The sequence below is a fragment of the Rhinichthys klamathensis genome, unplaced genomic scaffold (genome assembly GCF_029890125.1).
Source record: "Rhinichthys klamathensis goyatoka isolate OS25496 unplaced genomic scaffold, OSU_Roscu_1.1 h1tg000082l_1, whole genome shotgun sequence".
Taxonomy (NCBI): Eukaryota; Metazoa; Chordata; class Actinopteri; order Cypriniformes; family Leuciscidae; genus Rhinichthys; species Rhinichthys klamathensis.
In genome coordinates this window covers 2,751,392-2,767,689 of record NW_026606624.1, presented here as the reverse complement: position 1 = coordinate 2,767,689, position 16,298 = coordinate 2,751,392, and the positions used below count along the sequence as shown (strand labels likewise).

General features: G+C 37.4%; 1 protein-coding gene across 6 annotated transcripts in view; it reads right to left on the bottom strand.

Moving 5' to 3' along the window:
• Nucleotides 1-482: 482 nt before the first annotated feature.
• Nucleotides 483-16,298, bottom strand: part of kaznb (kazrin, periplakin interacting protein b) — a 188,728-nt gene continuing 172,912 nt past the window's right edge. For 3 of the 6 annotated variants that reach the window (XM_056251437.1, XM_056251438.1, XM_056251439.1), the window contains 12 exons: nt 12,623-12,759; nt 12,091-12,261; nt 10,628-10,808; nt 10,412-10,545; nt 8,940-9,066; nt 3,580-3,779; nt 3,190-3,308; nt 2,874-3,105; nt 2,667-2,768; nt 1,890-2,056; nt 858-966; nt 483-733 (listed from right to left, as the gene is read on the bottom strand). In XM_056251437.1, the coding sequence (XP_056107412.1) occupies nt 575-733; nt 858-966; nt 1,890-2,056; nt 2,667-2,768; nt 2,874-3,105; nt 3,190-3,308; nt 3,580-3,779; nt 8,940-9,066; nt 10,412-10,545; nt 10,628-10,808; nt 12,091-12,261; nt 12,623-12,759 (1,838 nt within the window). In that variant the 3' untranslated portion in view covers nt 483-574. Of the gene's footprint in view, nt 734-857; nt 967-1,889; nt 2,057-2,666; nt 2,769-2,873; nt 3,106-3,189; nt 3,309-3,579; nt 3,780-8,051; nt 9,067-10,383; nt 10,546-10,627; nt 10,809-12,090; nt 12,262-12,622; nt 12,760-16,298 lie in introns of those variants that run through there. The other 3 variants (XR_008807158.1, XM_056251440.1, XM_056251441.1) reach the window with 3 other exon arrangements.

Sequence of the window (16,298 nt, the reverse complement as noted above, 5' to 3'; positions counted from 1 at the left end):
AATTAAACTGGAGTGATTCTTATGACTAATCTATTACCCACACAACATTGCTACTAAAGTGGCTCTTGCTTTTTAATTTTGTATGCAAATGAGACTTTGAAAACACAAACATCTTAGCAGATGTCAACGGATGTCTTCAAACAAAGAAAATACATTGATGAGGCATTCAAAGCATTGTCACAATGTATTCACAGCGCTATTCCTCATTCCACGTTTTCCGTAACGTTAAACAAGCACAGTGTTGTGATGACCTTCACGGAGGCAATGGACATCTGAACATGTGGTATTGATTTCAGCTGCATACCTACAGTTCTGACTGGAATTTACAGGAATCAGGACAAGTTCATCTAAGTATTATGTCAGTAACAAAATATTTCATTTTTTAATGCAGCCAGTTTATAAAATGTATTATTAAGTGCTTAGTTGTGATTTATTGCCAATACAAAATTCTCATAAGTGCAAATGGTCAATTTTCAAATCTCTTTTACAAATAATTGAGCTCATTTGGTCCATTTAGAGGTTAGGGGAGGTTCACTCTTCCTAGTTCATCCAAGGTAAACATAGAGTGTTGGCTTTAGACATTCGTGATCTCTATGCTCGAGTAACCGTGCATGGGACTGCCCTTGGTCCTTTGCAGGATCTTGATGCGATCTTCTCTGGGTGGTGATCCACACCCGCCTTGAAAAGTGAAGTCCCTCCCAACAGCGACCAGTGGATTGAATCTCAAAGGGCTCTGAGGAATGACAGAAAGGCTATTTATCCTTTTACAGATCGTTAACAATAACATAGTCGGACAAAGTCCACCATTTGTCTTAATTTTGACAGACTGTTTTGTGTCAATAAAGGACAGCCCCTACCTTGCCAACTTTTTGCTTGGGAGAAAATCCTTCATCAGTTTTGCGGCAGTTTGAGGCAGGTGAATGTGTAGGAGTCCCTTCTTTCCTGTAGTCCTGAGCCTGATTAGTTCTGCAAGACAGAAATACTACTCAGCCACACTCTTAAGATCAATACAGTTACTGTTCAGCAGAGTGCTTTTTACACGGCTATACGCAACAAATAAATAAATGAAATACAGGGAAATGAAATACAGATCTGAGTTGAGATATTTGTAATTGTCAGGGTTCTGTCTAGTTATCTTGGTTTGGTGACAGAGCTCTGACACTATGGTTTGTCATGTGCTTGTGTCATAGTCCTGTTTGTTGTGAGCACATGGCTTGTCATGTGTTTCCTTGTGCTCTCCTGATTGCCCCCTCCCATCTTGTTACCTGATTATTGATATATATTGACATATACTGCAAGTAATTCAAGGCATTTGTTTATTTTCCAGCTAAATATTGAAATAAAAAAATTCTAATCATTTTTAAATGCCACAGAACTTGGAGCAACTTTACCAAATCAACATTTATGTAAATAAATCTACCTATCAGTATAATACATTGTTACACAGGAAATTCAACCTCTTTGTTTGGCATAAAACACTTTTATTCAAAAGCAGGTATGACATTCTTAGTCACACTCTGTCACTCTGTATTCTGTCCTAAAGGCGCTTAAAATATTACAACTGTAGAAAAGATGTTCCTGAGATTCAATAGGCTATCTTATTTTGACAAAATGTACAAACACGAGAAATGTGAAAGTAGCGCCGGTCTTTTTGCGGATGAGCGGACTGATACACAGTGCCATGGACGACCGCTGGATGACGTGACTGACAAATCAGAATCGAACACTCCAGTCAAGAGTGCCGCGTAATTTTCTCTTTGAAAATGTAATGTTTCCCCATTCAAAGAGACAGGAGCTTTTAAAGTTTACAAGTTATCTAATAACTATCAATTGCAACAGCTTGTCATATTCATATGCTAACAATGACTATGAAATGAAGCTGCACACACCTTGCTGGGTTGAGAAGCACTTTCATTTCCTCGTATAGATGACGATGGATCATGTGTTTATTGTTGGGGATGTCTAGAGCCTTGGCCATGCTGTCCGCACTGAAGGTCGGATCTAGAACCATCACAGCTCCATGGATGCCACTGTTCTGAAGGCTGTCAGCATACTCCTGCATAAAAGACAACATTCAACAGGTTGGATATAAAAGTAGGCTACAGTAATTGTCTTACTAAAAATATCAAACCTATGATGCTAGACTTTTTCTCCGATTTTTTTTGTGGCAATTATGACATTTAAGTAGTGGTTTAAGTATTCAAATAGTCTACTTTTGGGACCAATGTATATTCTCCACGGTTAAAAAGTTTGGGGTCATTAATGTTTTTATTAATATATATTTTTTCAATTAATACTTTAATTCAGCAAGGATGCATTAAATTAATTAAAATGCATAAAATAAATCTAATAAACACTGTTCTTTTGATTTCACAGACAGGGCTTAGATTAAGCCAGGATCAGGCCTGAGGTTAATTAGGACATTTAAGTAGCTTTTATAAACGTGCCTCAGAAAAAAACAGTACTGGTGTGCATCAAAACAGTTGCACTGACATATTTTAAGGTCAGTGTAAGTTGCTTTCAGTTAAAACATAATTTTAGTCTGGGACTGGTCTTAAGCCCTGTCTGTGAATCCGGGGGTCTATTCATCAAAGATCCCTGAGAAAAAAACAAAACAAAACATGGTTTCCACAAACATATAAAGCAAAACTGAAATTCATACCAACCTTAAGATCAATGTCTCTGATCCATTTAATGACACGGTGGCTGGTCCAGACCACCGGATCCAGATCTCGATTCTCACACTGAGCACGACGTGCCTGTATAATCTGCAGAGATGTTATGATAAAAGCAAACTGATCAGTGTATTTTACAATATCACCAACAATACCTGCATATTTTCAGACTGAATGTGAGTATACAAAAAATCTTGCCTCTTTGTCGAAATTAAGCATTTGAAGAAATTGAATGGCTGATAGGATGCTGGTAACATGAAACTTGTTGGTGATGTTGAAGATGGTTTCTAGGTCTCTTCGTGTGATAGAGTTCAGCACTCTGCCGTCCACTAACTGGTTGTGGAAGACCTGCGAGTACTGGGGGAGCCCGACGTCACCCAGCCAGGTGTGAGACACCCAGTGATGATCCAAATCAGCAGCTTTGGAAAGTCTGAGTGACAAAAATGAGAAACAAAACCAATTGCCAATGCACACGTGTGTGTGTGCTCTAATCTAAGCAAGTGTGGCCGCTCACCCTCGTCCATTCTCTGCTTCTCGGTAGTCCTCAATAGCTAGACGCAGCTTCCTGCGGTGCATGGGGCTGTTGATTCCCAACCCCAGCTCCAGATCCTCATCGGTCAACCCCAACAACACCTGCAACAGGAAGCAGCTCACTGACATCATCACCTAGGTCTTCCAGTTCAACAGAGTAATCATTAATAGATTCACGTCAGAGCACATTGGAAGCATCAGGGAAGTAATAGCACTAAAGTATAATCAGCGGCCACAGAATTGAAAATGTTATCCTAGAATATCGCTTAATCAAGGAGAGGATTATAAATAGCTTATTAGTTGTATTTATTTGCATTTTTGCTTTTGAAAAAGGTGGTAAGAACAGGAACAAATAAAGAGGAGAAGCATTTACCTTCCCACTCTTGACATTCTCAGAGCAGGCGCGCATGTACATGGGCATTGCCATGACAACCTCCAGCCAGGCCTGCACAGTGAGCGCCCTCCACAGAGACATGGGCTTGCTCCGCGTAAGCTCCGCCTGCTGCAGCCGCTCCAGCTGCTCCTCGCCATCTGATAGGCTGGGCTGGGTCTGGCTGGAGAGGCTGTCTGAGTCTGGATTGGTCAGGAGGGGCAGGAATAGGAGGGGGGTTCAGAGGGGTTGAGAGCAAAACAAAAACGCCTTATCCATTTTGCACATAAAAGCTTTTTTATGTGTGCAGAAAAAGCACCCACCTCCATATCCTCCAGTTTAATTTCAGTATTTTCTGCTCTTATAAAGCTTCTTAAATGACTCATTGCTTTCTAGCAAGAACTGACAGCCACGATTAGGCCTGCGGTCAACATCGACAGGCCTTATCTATCCTCATATAACCCACACACCCTCTGAAACAAAACTTTTACCACCAGACTTTCACTTCAAAACCACTTAACTTCCTTCCCCTTCCTGTGTGAAACTAACATTGAATGCACTTGCTTTTATATGTTAATATACTAACAAGAACATTTTACAGCATGTTTTACTATAACAGGAATATAAGTACGTGGTTGTCAGGGTCACAGGCCATTTTGTTTTTACTGTATAGTGGATTGACCACAATTTAAAAACAGTTCAAACTAGTTACTATTGTCTTTGAACCTCAAAATTTCACATTTAATTCAATGCTTTAACTTGTCGTTTCTTTGTTATTTGGGAAATTGCTCACACTTTATATTAAGTGCTTTATCAGTTTTATAAGAGGCAGTCGTGGCTAATGGTTAAAGAGTCAGACTGGTAACCTGAAGAGTTGCGTGTTCGATTCTCAATACCGGCAGGAAATGACTGAGGAAATGATTGAGGTCATTTCCTAACCCCCCCATCGCTCCAGGTGTGTGTGTCCACGGTTTGCAGTGTGTGTGAGTGTGTTCACTACTCACTACTCCTAATGTGTGTGCACTAACTTGGATGGGTTCCAATTGAGTTACCATACTTGGCCTGCACATGCCACTTTCACTTTTCTTTTAACTACCATGTACTTACATTAAAAAGGTTATGTACAAGGTACTTATTGTGTTGATGTTGTAAAACAAAAGACTTGCTGCTATTACGGGTAAGGTTATGTTTAAGGGTGGGTCAACAGTGTAATTACAGAAAATATTTACATGCAGGTATTTTTAAAATAGAAGTACAACGTTAAAACATGTATTTACACTATAAGTGCATTGTATCAATTGATTAATTTAAATATTAGTAACTAGTAGGTAAAGGCGTTTGCTGTGAAGTGGGACCGTGAAATTTACTAGCAATTTCTGAGTGAAAATTCTTTCAAAGTAAATAATCAGTGTATTCATTGTAGACTATTTGATTAAAATTAAAATCATTCTGAGTTTTTATATTGTAGTAATTTATTTTCTTTTAGACGTTCCATTAAACCACCAAACGAAAGTCACCAGATTTGTATTAATGCCATATAATCCACACAAGTAGTGTCATGTCTACACCAGCAGGTGGCGCCATTTAAACTCTAACTGAGCTCATACTGCTGCAGTGATGTCATCCTCGAAGAGCTCGACTTTCAGTTGAATCTGAATTAATTAGATATAGCTAATTATGTACATTATTTTGGTTTCTAATATAGCCCTCCTAACGCTAAAAGTGTGTCCTGGCAGGTATAAAACAAGATTGAAATCACCCTGAGGGTTCAGACTGAATCATTCTTCTCTAGGCTTCATCAGATTTTAATTAGCTGAAAAAATTACCTCTATAAGACTCATTATCTGATGGGCATCGGGGCAGAGGACACCTATTTTGAACCTTTAGAGGAAATAGGCAGGCGCTCGTCTGAGCAAAGACGGAGCCTTGACCTTGTTCGAGACATCTGAGAGCATCCGCTGGCTTATGGAAAAAATGGATTTTAATGGAGATCGCAATCTGTTTCCATTTCAATTAATGAGAAGGAAAAAAAACCAATTTCTCTCCATCATGCTTCATGAGGCTGTGAATAGAAAACTCAAGTAGGCCTATATAATGTACTTTTTATGATATATAAATGTATAAACCCTAATAAATGTGTAGCATTTTAAAATAAAGCCTTAAAGAATCAGTTGGTAGTCATGAGATGATGTTTTGGGTAGAAGTGCACATGACCGTGCTCATGTTTTGGATAACGGTGTACATGATAGACTGGTTCCAGTTGACATATTCATATGAGTTATGAATGTAGTGAGTTTGGGGCATTCTCATCCACTGAGGTAAGACAATGTTAGGACACGTGTTAACACAGATGGTGGGAACGGGGTCACCCCAAACCATGGCAACCCCAGAACAAGAGGGTTAAGAGGAAACCATTATGACAACTTGCACACAAACACACACACACAGGGTCAAGAAGAAAGGCACATGGATGTTGGGTTATGTGTTTTTATTTTAAAATAAGTTTATTTTAATTGTTTCTTTTTTCTTTTTAAATCTCCAGAGTGTTAAAACCTTCTGTAAATTCAAAGATAGTCTGGTTTCATTGAAATGACCTCTTTCCTAATCTTTAAATAAATTCTTTAATAGATTTAATATTATATCTCACAATCTACTTTACAAACCTTACAACATAAAATCATTAGAGTGACATGAGGAATGAAGTTCAGTTTTAATTTAAAAGATCAAAAAAAAAAAAAAAAAAAAAAAAAAAAATCAGTGCCACCAAGATGCAAAGGAAAGCTTGAAACGGAAAGAAATATGTGATATGTCAGTGAGACAAGAGTCATGATGACATCATTGGGTTCAATGGAAAAGAATGTTATGAAGCAGGGTGTGTTGTGAGTTCTTACAGGCATTCTATTTGCACACTTGATAGAGCAGAGAAAAGAAAATATTCCTATGTATTTTCTTGAGTTCTTCTGCAAGCTGCACTATAACCCTTTGGCACTTTATTGATGTAAGGTCAGCACCTGATTTAAGAATATTTCAGATCCGTGTTTAAATAGTGGAAACAGACTTTCCCAATATCACTTCAAAATCAAACGTGATTCCTCATAGGTTATAAAATGTGAGATTTTTTTCATATGGAAACAGTCTAATAAATAATGCTACATGTCTTTTAGCATAAAAGGGGCAGGTGATCTGAGAAGCATCAGACCATGCAAACATAGCTCGACAAGGCCAGTCTGATGCATGTTGCAACTTTATAACTGAATGCAATCTACCATCATAATGGAACTAAACTGCCTAAAATACGATTTATTCAGTCTTTCCAGACAATAAAGTACAGATTTTAAGAGGTTTTCATTTCACATTTGTCAAGATTAAAAAGATCCTTGGTGCAGCCTTGCAAGAGGACATAATGCATAATAAAATATTAGCTTTCAAATGATCATTCTCTCGGTTTGGCAGCTGTCTGAGTGTAACTCTTGAGGTAAACACACAAAATTCCCCCATTAAGGTGCGGCCCATTCTCTGCAAAAGTTTGCGGGCAAAATCCAGTCATTTCAAGTTAGGGCTAAAAAGTTCTCTACACAGATTTTGCTAGTGTTGACACGGATTCGCCGCATCCACCAACAGAAAGCTGCTTGGTTTGAAAGTGTCTTCTGTGTGAGCTGTGGTTCTTACATCGCTACATTTCGGACGATGGACATTAGACCTTTTTTTGCCCGCAAAATCTCAGAGATATTTGACCGCAGCTTTACGCAGATGTTCCTTAGCGATTGGATTACTGAGGTGAACAGGCAAACCATTAGAAAACCTTATCCGGATGTAACTCCGTAGATCCTAAAATTAAAAGTGCACTCAGTAATTTTTCGTTAATATTGTGCTGACTGCCATCTTGGACTAAAAGGAATAGTTCGCCCCAAAACTGAAAATTACGTCATCATTTACTCACCCTCATGTTGTTCCATACCTGTAGGCTATTAGTTTCTTTCTTCTGTTGAACACACACACACACACACACAAAAAAGATATTTGAAAGAATCATGGCAATCAAACAGTGACGTAGCCATTGACTTCCATAGTATTTTTTCCCTCTACGGAAGTCAATAGCTACCGCGTCGACTGTTTGATTGTCCGCATTAAATACATTCTTTAGTGTTCAACAGAAAAAATGAACTTGTTGGAACAACTTGAGGGAGAGTAAGTTATGACAAAAATTTAATTTTTGGGCCCCTGTAAGGCATATTCACATTTATTACTATAAAGAAACTAACTATATGAGCATCCACACCGTTCTTCTGTTCATTATACATGCGCTGCAGTTGTGTAGTCTGCTACTTTAAATGCTCATGCTCAATAAAACAGGATGCTTTCTGATTAGCTGTCCATGTTTTTATATTTTATCAGCTGAAAAAAATGTTTTGTTTTTTAAAGTGATTCCAATTACATTGTTTATCTGTGCCGTTATCATTATAGTTGGTGTGGACTTTTCTATGTAGAATTATTTTTTAACTATCGTAATAGTTATTGTCCTCGGTGTGAACGGGCCTTATACTGACACCTAGTGGCATGGGCACTAAGTTTAGAGATTCTAAGTAGAAATGTCATATTTTAAGTCAGCCAAGAGAGTGAAGTGAAGAATCCAATAATAATAGGTAGATTACCAAAATAAAATAAATAACATTAGCTGGTCATGTGATCTCAACATGGCCGCCCATGCAGTGACCCGCTGACATAAAACAGCTTTTATTTGGCTCACATCTCATGTGATCATGTCATGTTAACATTTCAAAATTTTCATGATGGGAAAAATGACAGAGTGCACCTTTAAATCTTTCAGATGGAGCTCACGCTATAGTGTATGAAGACAGCCTGGAGCTCTGGGTTCATGGTAAAAGCAGTCATGAAAAAGAAGCATTCCACATGAAGACATCAGCAAACACAAGGTGCACAAAGAGTTCCTATTTACAAATGCTCAGCAGTAATTCAAGTTTCCAGTTCATAAAAAAGAGACATATTACCACAAATAAAGCATTATAACAGCATTAACATATACACACGCAAATGATCCCATGTATATATTTATATCAATGTAAACATATGTACATATGCATACATATATAAATATATATTTCATTTACATAGATGTTTTTAAGTGTCGTTATGTACATTTAAAGGAGGCAGCAGTTCTTCCTCTTTCCTGTATTTTTCACGGGGAATACATTTGAAGGCACACACAAACGCTTATGCACGCTCGCACACACACATTAACTCATACATATCCAGGCGTACGTCCACACACACACACACACACACGCAATAGCACTATCACCAGTCAGCATCCTCCTCTATATAGTAATCAGGGGTGGAAGTACCATCAAACAGGCCCGGATCCAAGGACTTGCGTTGAGATTTACCCCGGGCAAACACTCGAGAAAGTGAGCCGAGACTAATCTTCTCCTTCTTCTTCTTACGCTTCTGGTCCTCGAGGTCCTCCATGGACTGAAGCAAGAACAAGAAAAGGCAGAAACAGAGACAGCGAGAGAAGAAGGAGAAGAGAGAATAGAAAAGTAATGGTGGACATATGGGGGCAGGTCAGTCATGTGGTTTCATCAGGAATCTCAGGAAAATCTGCCCTCTCTCATCAGCACTGCTTCAGGGGCCCACACACTCTAATTGTTTTTTTTTTGTTTTGTTTTTTACCAAAAACTGCAGTCGTTGCTACAATAAACCCTAAAAAAAAGTATTAGACCACTCACAGAAATAAGAGTGGCAGAAATAATAGTGTTCAATATGATGACTGTTCGAACGGAAGACTCCAGTTAAAAGGAGCCAATCACCTTTCTGATTAGCATAACATTTTTGTTTAGAGCAATGCTAAATTTATGATACCCCTATTGTCAGATTTTGTTGTTGACTTCAGTCTTTCTATAGCTGCCCAGGTGCATTAACAATATGCCACCGGGTGAACTCTCCAGTCTCTGCTGAAACCAGTCTAGTTTGCTGGTTTAAGCTGGTCTTCCAGTCTGACAATCTGTAAAGGAGCCCAAACCCCTCTAAAACCAGCAAACAGAGCAGCATGACCAGGCTGGCAGACCAGCATAGACTGGTTTCATTTAAAAAAAAAAATTATGAGCTGCATAAAAAAAAAAGAGTTAATAAAAATGACAAAAATCTTCTAACACATATGGAGATCCCATATTAATTATTATAAAATGGATGGTTGGTCACTTGGGCATTTTGGTACATCACGCATAAATGTTTATTGCTGTTTCTACCAGCTTTGTTATTGGTAACTAAAACTAAACCGAAAACTATTTAAAAACTATTTCCGGCAATTTAAATGAAGCTGAAATCAAATATAAATAATAGATGAAAAACTAAAGCTTTAAAAACTTAAACGAAAATGAGCAATGTTGCTTTGTCAACTACTTGGAATAAGTTGAAGTACTAAAGTTACTAAAGTTGAATTAAAGCTAAATAGACAAATTAATAAAAATGACCAAAGCACATAATTAAACTAAAACTGAATTCAACTAATTAACTAATTCAATATGTTTTTTATAAATACTATAATTGTATATAAATAATCATAAAATAATGGTCTTTACAAGCCCAATGCGCAAAACAAACACATTCAGTTCAGTCTTGTGGAGCACGACTAATTCTTACAGGTCCAAACTGTATCTTTTGATTGATCTGCATGAACCACCATCAGCACAAAACGTGCCCCTGAAGCCATGCTGATGAGCAGCGCAGGGACTGAATATTTGAAAAGAGTGAAGGTGGAGATAAAAGCAAGTTGGGAAGGCTGTTTACTTGGTCGGGGGTGCCAGGCAGCTCTTACATTGCAGAGGGAGTGAGTCCGGTGGCGGGGCGAGTTGATGTCGCTCGGGGTGGATGAGCGGTCGCCATCGGCAGCCGAGGCGTCGGAGATGACGGAGGGCTGGCGGGAGTGACAGGGGCTGATCCTCAAAGCAGCTGTGGAGACAGGAGACGGGTGTGTGAGTGGACTAAAGAAGACCTTTGGCGTATCTTTGCATGCTGTTGTGTAGGCCTGTACCTTGCCTGTCAGCGGGGTGTGAATGGTACAGGGTTTGTTGACTCTGTCTGATTGCCGCAGTGAGGGGAAGGTCTGCTTGCATCACCCACTCCTGACTGCCGTTCACCACCGGCTCTGATGGCATCGCCACAGAGTGACGCTTTGGCACGTCTTTATTGAGAGTGGCCAGAGACTGCTTTGCCTGAGGTACAAAAATAACATGCACACAAACGTACCATATTTCAGTTGAGATCACTATAGAACCTTTATACAGTTGGGTCTATAATTAAGAGGATCCAAAGTTAGAATGCTTTGATTTTTATATTTAATAAAAAATTCATTACAACTCAATGTATTTGAACTCTACAAGTTCATGTAAAACCAGATGATCATGTTCTCCAGCTGTACAAATAAGTGTCACAATTTTGAGTCTGTTTAGTGACCTAAACATACTTTACATACTTTATATAATTTTAATTATAATTTTTTAAAATTTATATAACCTATGCTATATATATATATATATATATATATATATATATATATAAATAATACAAAATAATAAAAGTAAGAAACTATTTTAATGTAGATATACATATATATGTGTATACAAATACTGTATATACACATTATTTTTTATATTTTATTAATATATATTTATAATAATATATTGAATATATCTTAATATTCCCAACTGTTATATTCCCATCTAAAAAAAATGTTCACACAAAAAAAATCACTTCTGTGTATATATATATATATATATATATGTATGTATTTTTTTATTTTATTTATAAATATATATTTATATTAACATATATTATTTATTAATTTAAAATAAAGTGAAATACTTCTTAATATTCTAACTGTTCTTACATTTAAAAAAAAAAAGTTTAATCACAAAAATCTTGCCCCCCCTGTACATCAATAAAGTTAAAAAAAATTTATCCATTACTCAGATGTTAAAGGATATAAAACATCTTGCCCCTCAGATTGCTCAGGGGAAAAACAGTGGATTTCAAAATCTCAGTGGGAGTGAAATCATTAGTATGCTTGAGATAATGTGTGTATGTGAATACTGGTGAGGCACACAGGCACAACAGATTAGGCAGATGAAGTGAGTAATGATGCTATTACTGCTCTGTTGACAGCCATGTGCCTCTTCATGGGGATTTTTGTGTGACTGCATGTGCCCATACATATGTTTGCACATTGTAATGCCAATCCAGCAAAATGTAAAATTGCATAATGCAGATCAGTTGGGGTTCCATGATCCATCTGTGGATCTTAACTGATGAATGTTGAGGCTGATATATCGGCAATCAGAGCCACTGAGAGGTCATTCGAGAGCCTCTAATGATAAGAGATGCAAACCGTCAAGAGGATGAGTTAAGACAAGATAAGAGGTGTAAGTGTTTATGGCATTGTGGGAAGTGGAAGTGTGCGTCTGCAAGAGAGAGAGATCAAGAGAGATGCTATCTCACCATGGTGAGCTCTGCCTCTAGCTCTTTGATTCTGTTCTCCTTCATGTCTATCTGGGAGCGCAGGACGCTGGCTTGTTCTGTGGCTTCTTTAGTCTGCCGGCGCAGGTCCCATTTCTCTCTCTCCAGCATGTCCTTCTCTTTGGCCAGAGTCTTTACCGCGTCCTCGCTCTCCTGTAGCACAGCACACAGTCAGCATCAGTCCGTCACACACATGTAAACACACACACTACTTTTCTTTCAGCTCAAAAAAGCTGCTTGTATGTGGATCTGTCAACATATTGTCAAATGTATCAAGAATGAAGTTCCTCCTTAAGTTTCCTCTAATACAAAATTTGTCTTTAAGATCATGTCAGCCAATGGTAAATTTATCAGTCTTTTCAAATTTACAATTATCTAGTGCGACCCTGAACAAAAAGAGAAAGAAGATAAAATAATTAGATAAAGTAAGTTTCATTTTTGAAAGATTGTTTCAGATGACACGCATGAAGCAAATTATAAGTGAACTGATGTCAGTGGAGAATTTCATGCACACCTTTCTGTGCTGGTCATAATTTCGAATGAAGTCTCGGAGCTGCTCTTCTCGGCTCTCCAGTGTGGTGTAGAGCTGCTGCATCTGGTTCACCAGGTCAGCCTTTTCAGCCTTCAACCGCTTCCGATCACCCTTCATAGCTACACACAAACATACGCAATCATATTCAGAAATGCAGCAATAATAATCACTCTTAGCACATTATAAGTATATAAACAACCGAATGCCTCCTACATCATAACATTCACATTTTAGCGTTTGGACTTTTTGCACTGTGGCTGCAACACACAACACACACACACAAAGGCTTTGTGTCCTTGAATGACACGTCTGCGGTTTGTGCTCTGACCTCTATCTGTCAGATAAGAGTTGTGGACATACAAAGTGATGGATTACCCTGTGCGTGTACAAAATAAACAGTCCAAATCCAGTGTCTTAATAGGCATCTTTTGATGATTATTATTATTAGTGGCATAAATAAAGGACTGTAGTGTTGTAGTTAAAATTGGTGCCATGTACTGCTCAAAACAGTCTCCAGGGGGCACCATGCTCCACTATAAACATCCCACACAGGGGAAAAAGACATGTGTGTTGTTAACATTAAACATATGCATTTTATTTCAAGGGTTTAAATAGAGAGGAAATGTGAGGTGTAACACCTCATAACAATTCCATATCATTTATTAACATTTCATTTACAATCTAAAGCTTTCTGAGGTCTGCTGTCTTGTTGCTTGTAAAAAGTAAATCATTTATTTGACTTGAGGTAACTGTCTCGTTCCCCCTCAAACTGAAGGAGGCTCCTCATTCAACAGTCAAACCTGTTTTTCCACTATGATACGAGAGACGTTGACATTCATGAGCACACATGTACCCTAACATCCATCACCTCTGTCTCTCTCCCCATCTCTCTTTTCTCCAAAAGGGCCAAAAAGACTCAAATCTGATAAATGGTTTTGTTTGCTGAAAACTCTGCTTGACGCAGTCTGTCGCATGTGGAATATTTGTAATGGACTGGCAGGTTGCTCCAGCTCCTGTTTAGGTACTACAGGTGTTATATTACAAACTAAATGACTAAGTGTCAAGTAACACGGTTGACCTAGTGTAAAGTGTGTCACAATTTTGAGTGCAGCGTTTTCAATGTAGATCTCTTTTAAAAGTGTTCAAGAATTTAGATAACAATTTGATGTCATTTCTTTCAATTACTTTGCCCAACATTTTCATATCGGAGTCATGTACAGACTAAAATATGACAAAAGAATAATCCATTTGACTGACTGAAGATATCTATTTTAAAAACATATGCCACGCTTAATAAACCAAATGCCACTTGTTTTTAAGAAAGACAGCACAACCATTTCACAAAAAGAGATTAAATGGAGAGCAAATGGAGTCTTCTGCCTAAGTCTCTTGCTTCTCATATTGTTCTCTTGAGAAAAACACAAGGTGTCTAGATTATAGGGCGTCTAGTGTCATCTTGTGTGTTTCCTTAAGCGATTCAGATGGGATCTCAACAATGTCTTAAACTGATTGTCAAGAAACCAAAGTCTGAGATCAAAAGAGATTTTAATATGAATATTAGCATGATAATTTCCATAAACAAATAGTTTGTGCTATGCTGTTTATAGCTATTTATTCTTACTGTATGTTAGCAATTTTCTCATTTATGTCTGTTTTTATCTCTCCAAAGGAATTTAAAAGAAACATCTGAGAACTTCATTAAATATAATAAATACAAATATTCCCCTGAGACTGTATACACTATTGTTCAAAAGTTTGGGGTGGAAAAACAGTAATATTGTGAAATATTATTACAGTAACAGTTTTCTATTTTTATGTGTTTTTAATATGTAGGCTAATTAATTCCTGTGATGGCAAAGCTGAAGTTTTACCATCATTACACCAGTCTTCAGTGTCACATGATTCTTCAGAAATCATTTTAATCGGATTTTGTCTTTAATGTCACTTTTGATCAATTGAATGCATCCTTGTGGAATAAAAGTATTAATAAAAACTGACCACAAACTATTGAACTATAATGCATATAAATTGGTCATCTCTTTACAACTAAAACAAAAGAGTTACTTTGACACTTTTATATGTCAGCGCATAACAGTTTACCACTGTTATAAACCACATTTCAAAAACCCTTCTTTCACACGTCTTCCTAAAAGCAGCCACAGTTCACACTGCAGGAACTCATTGATAAGACACTTTTAAATGAATCACACTGTGCATCAACACTAACCATTTTTTCTAGCACTTACATCCTCTGTTTATACAAGTCCCTCAAATACACTAAAAAAGCATTACACCCGAGCTAAACAGATAGCTGATAAGATAAGCAACATCTCTCTCTCTCTCTCTCTCTCTCTCTCTCTCTCTCTCTCTCTCTCTCTCTCTCTCTCTCTCTCTCACGCACAAACACATGTTGGGTTTCCATGTTTAAGGAGGACTTTCCATAGACATAATGATTTTTATACTGTACAAACTGTATATTCGATCCCCTAACCTACCCATCGAAGAAAACATTCTGCGTTTTTACATTTTCAAAAAAGATCAATCTGAAAGATTTATGAGCTGTTTTCCTCATGGGGACAGAAAAATGAACCCACACGATGAAAAATTACTGGCATTACTATCTTTGTAGGGACATCCCCATAATGTACAAGGACACACACACACACACACACACACACACAATGTGTCTTACCGATCCATAACTTTTGACCGGTAGTGTATATATATATATATATAAGTGCTGTCAATCGATTAAAAAAATTAACTAATTAATCGGACTTTTTTTAGTAATCACGAATAAAGATTTAAAAAAAAAATTATATTGTAATAATTTCACATTTAACCTCCAAACTAATGTTGAAACAACATAAAGACAGAAGCCTATATTTTAAACATTTGTTTAATGGCATCTTTTATACTGATCTTTTATCATCATTAATTTCTCTGAACTTTTTTTGTTATCAATTTTAGCCATTCAACATTACAGTATAATCAAAAGCTATCAATTGTAACATTTGTTAATGTTAGGCTTTAAAAACTTAATTTAAGTGAACTTGAAACAATCTTCACATAAACCCATTACAATAAATATCACATTTACCCTATGCCCTACAATATATCAGGGCTCATTTTTTTTCTTTTGGCCCAGTTCAGATTTTTACTTGCCCTGTCAAAATGCACAAAACGAGTGATTTTCTCTTTTTCTTTTTTGATTATCCTTAATGACAGACAGTAGGAGGTCTGTCCGCTCTTTTTGCCTGTTCAAGTCGCTGTCTGAAGCGTCTTTCTGTGCGCACGAGTCGTGTGTGTGTGTGTGTCACACAGACAGGAGATTTACAGACGCGCATTTGTGTCTTATCGCGCTTGAATGGTTTAAAAAAGTATTTGCTTTTTGTCATCATAGAATGTACCGCTAGCCAAAGGATGATGGGAAAAAGCGGATGCTGCATTAATTGTGTTAAATATTTTTAACGCGTTAAACTGAAAAAATGAATTGCATGCTATATATAATATATATATATATATATATATATATCACACTATTGACTAGTTGGTATTTGGCCGACCACTGTGATCCATCCCTGTTACTGAAACAATGATTTTGGGTAAACTCAGGCAGTATTGATGTGTCTAGGGAAGGTGAACAGCACACAGGGGG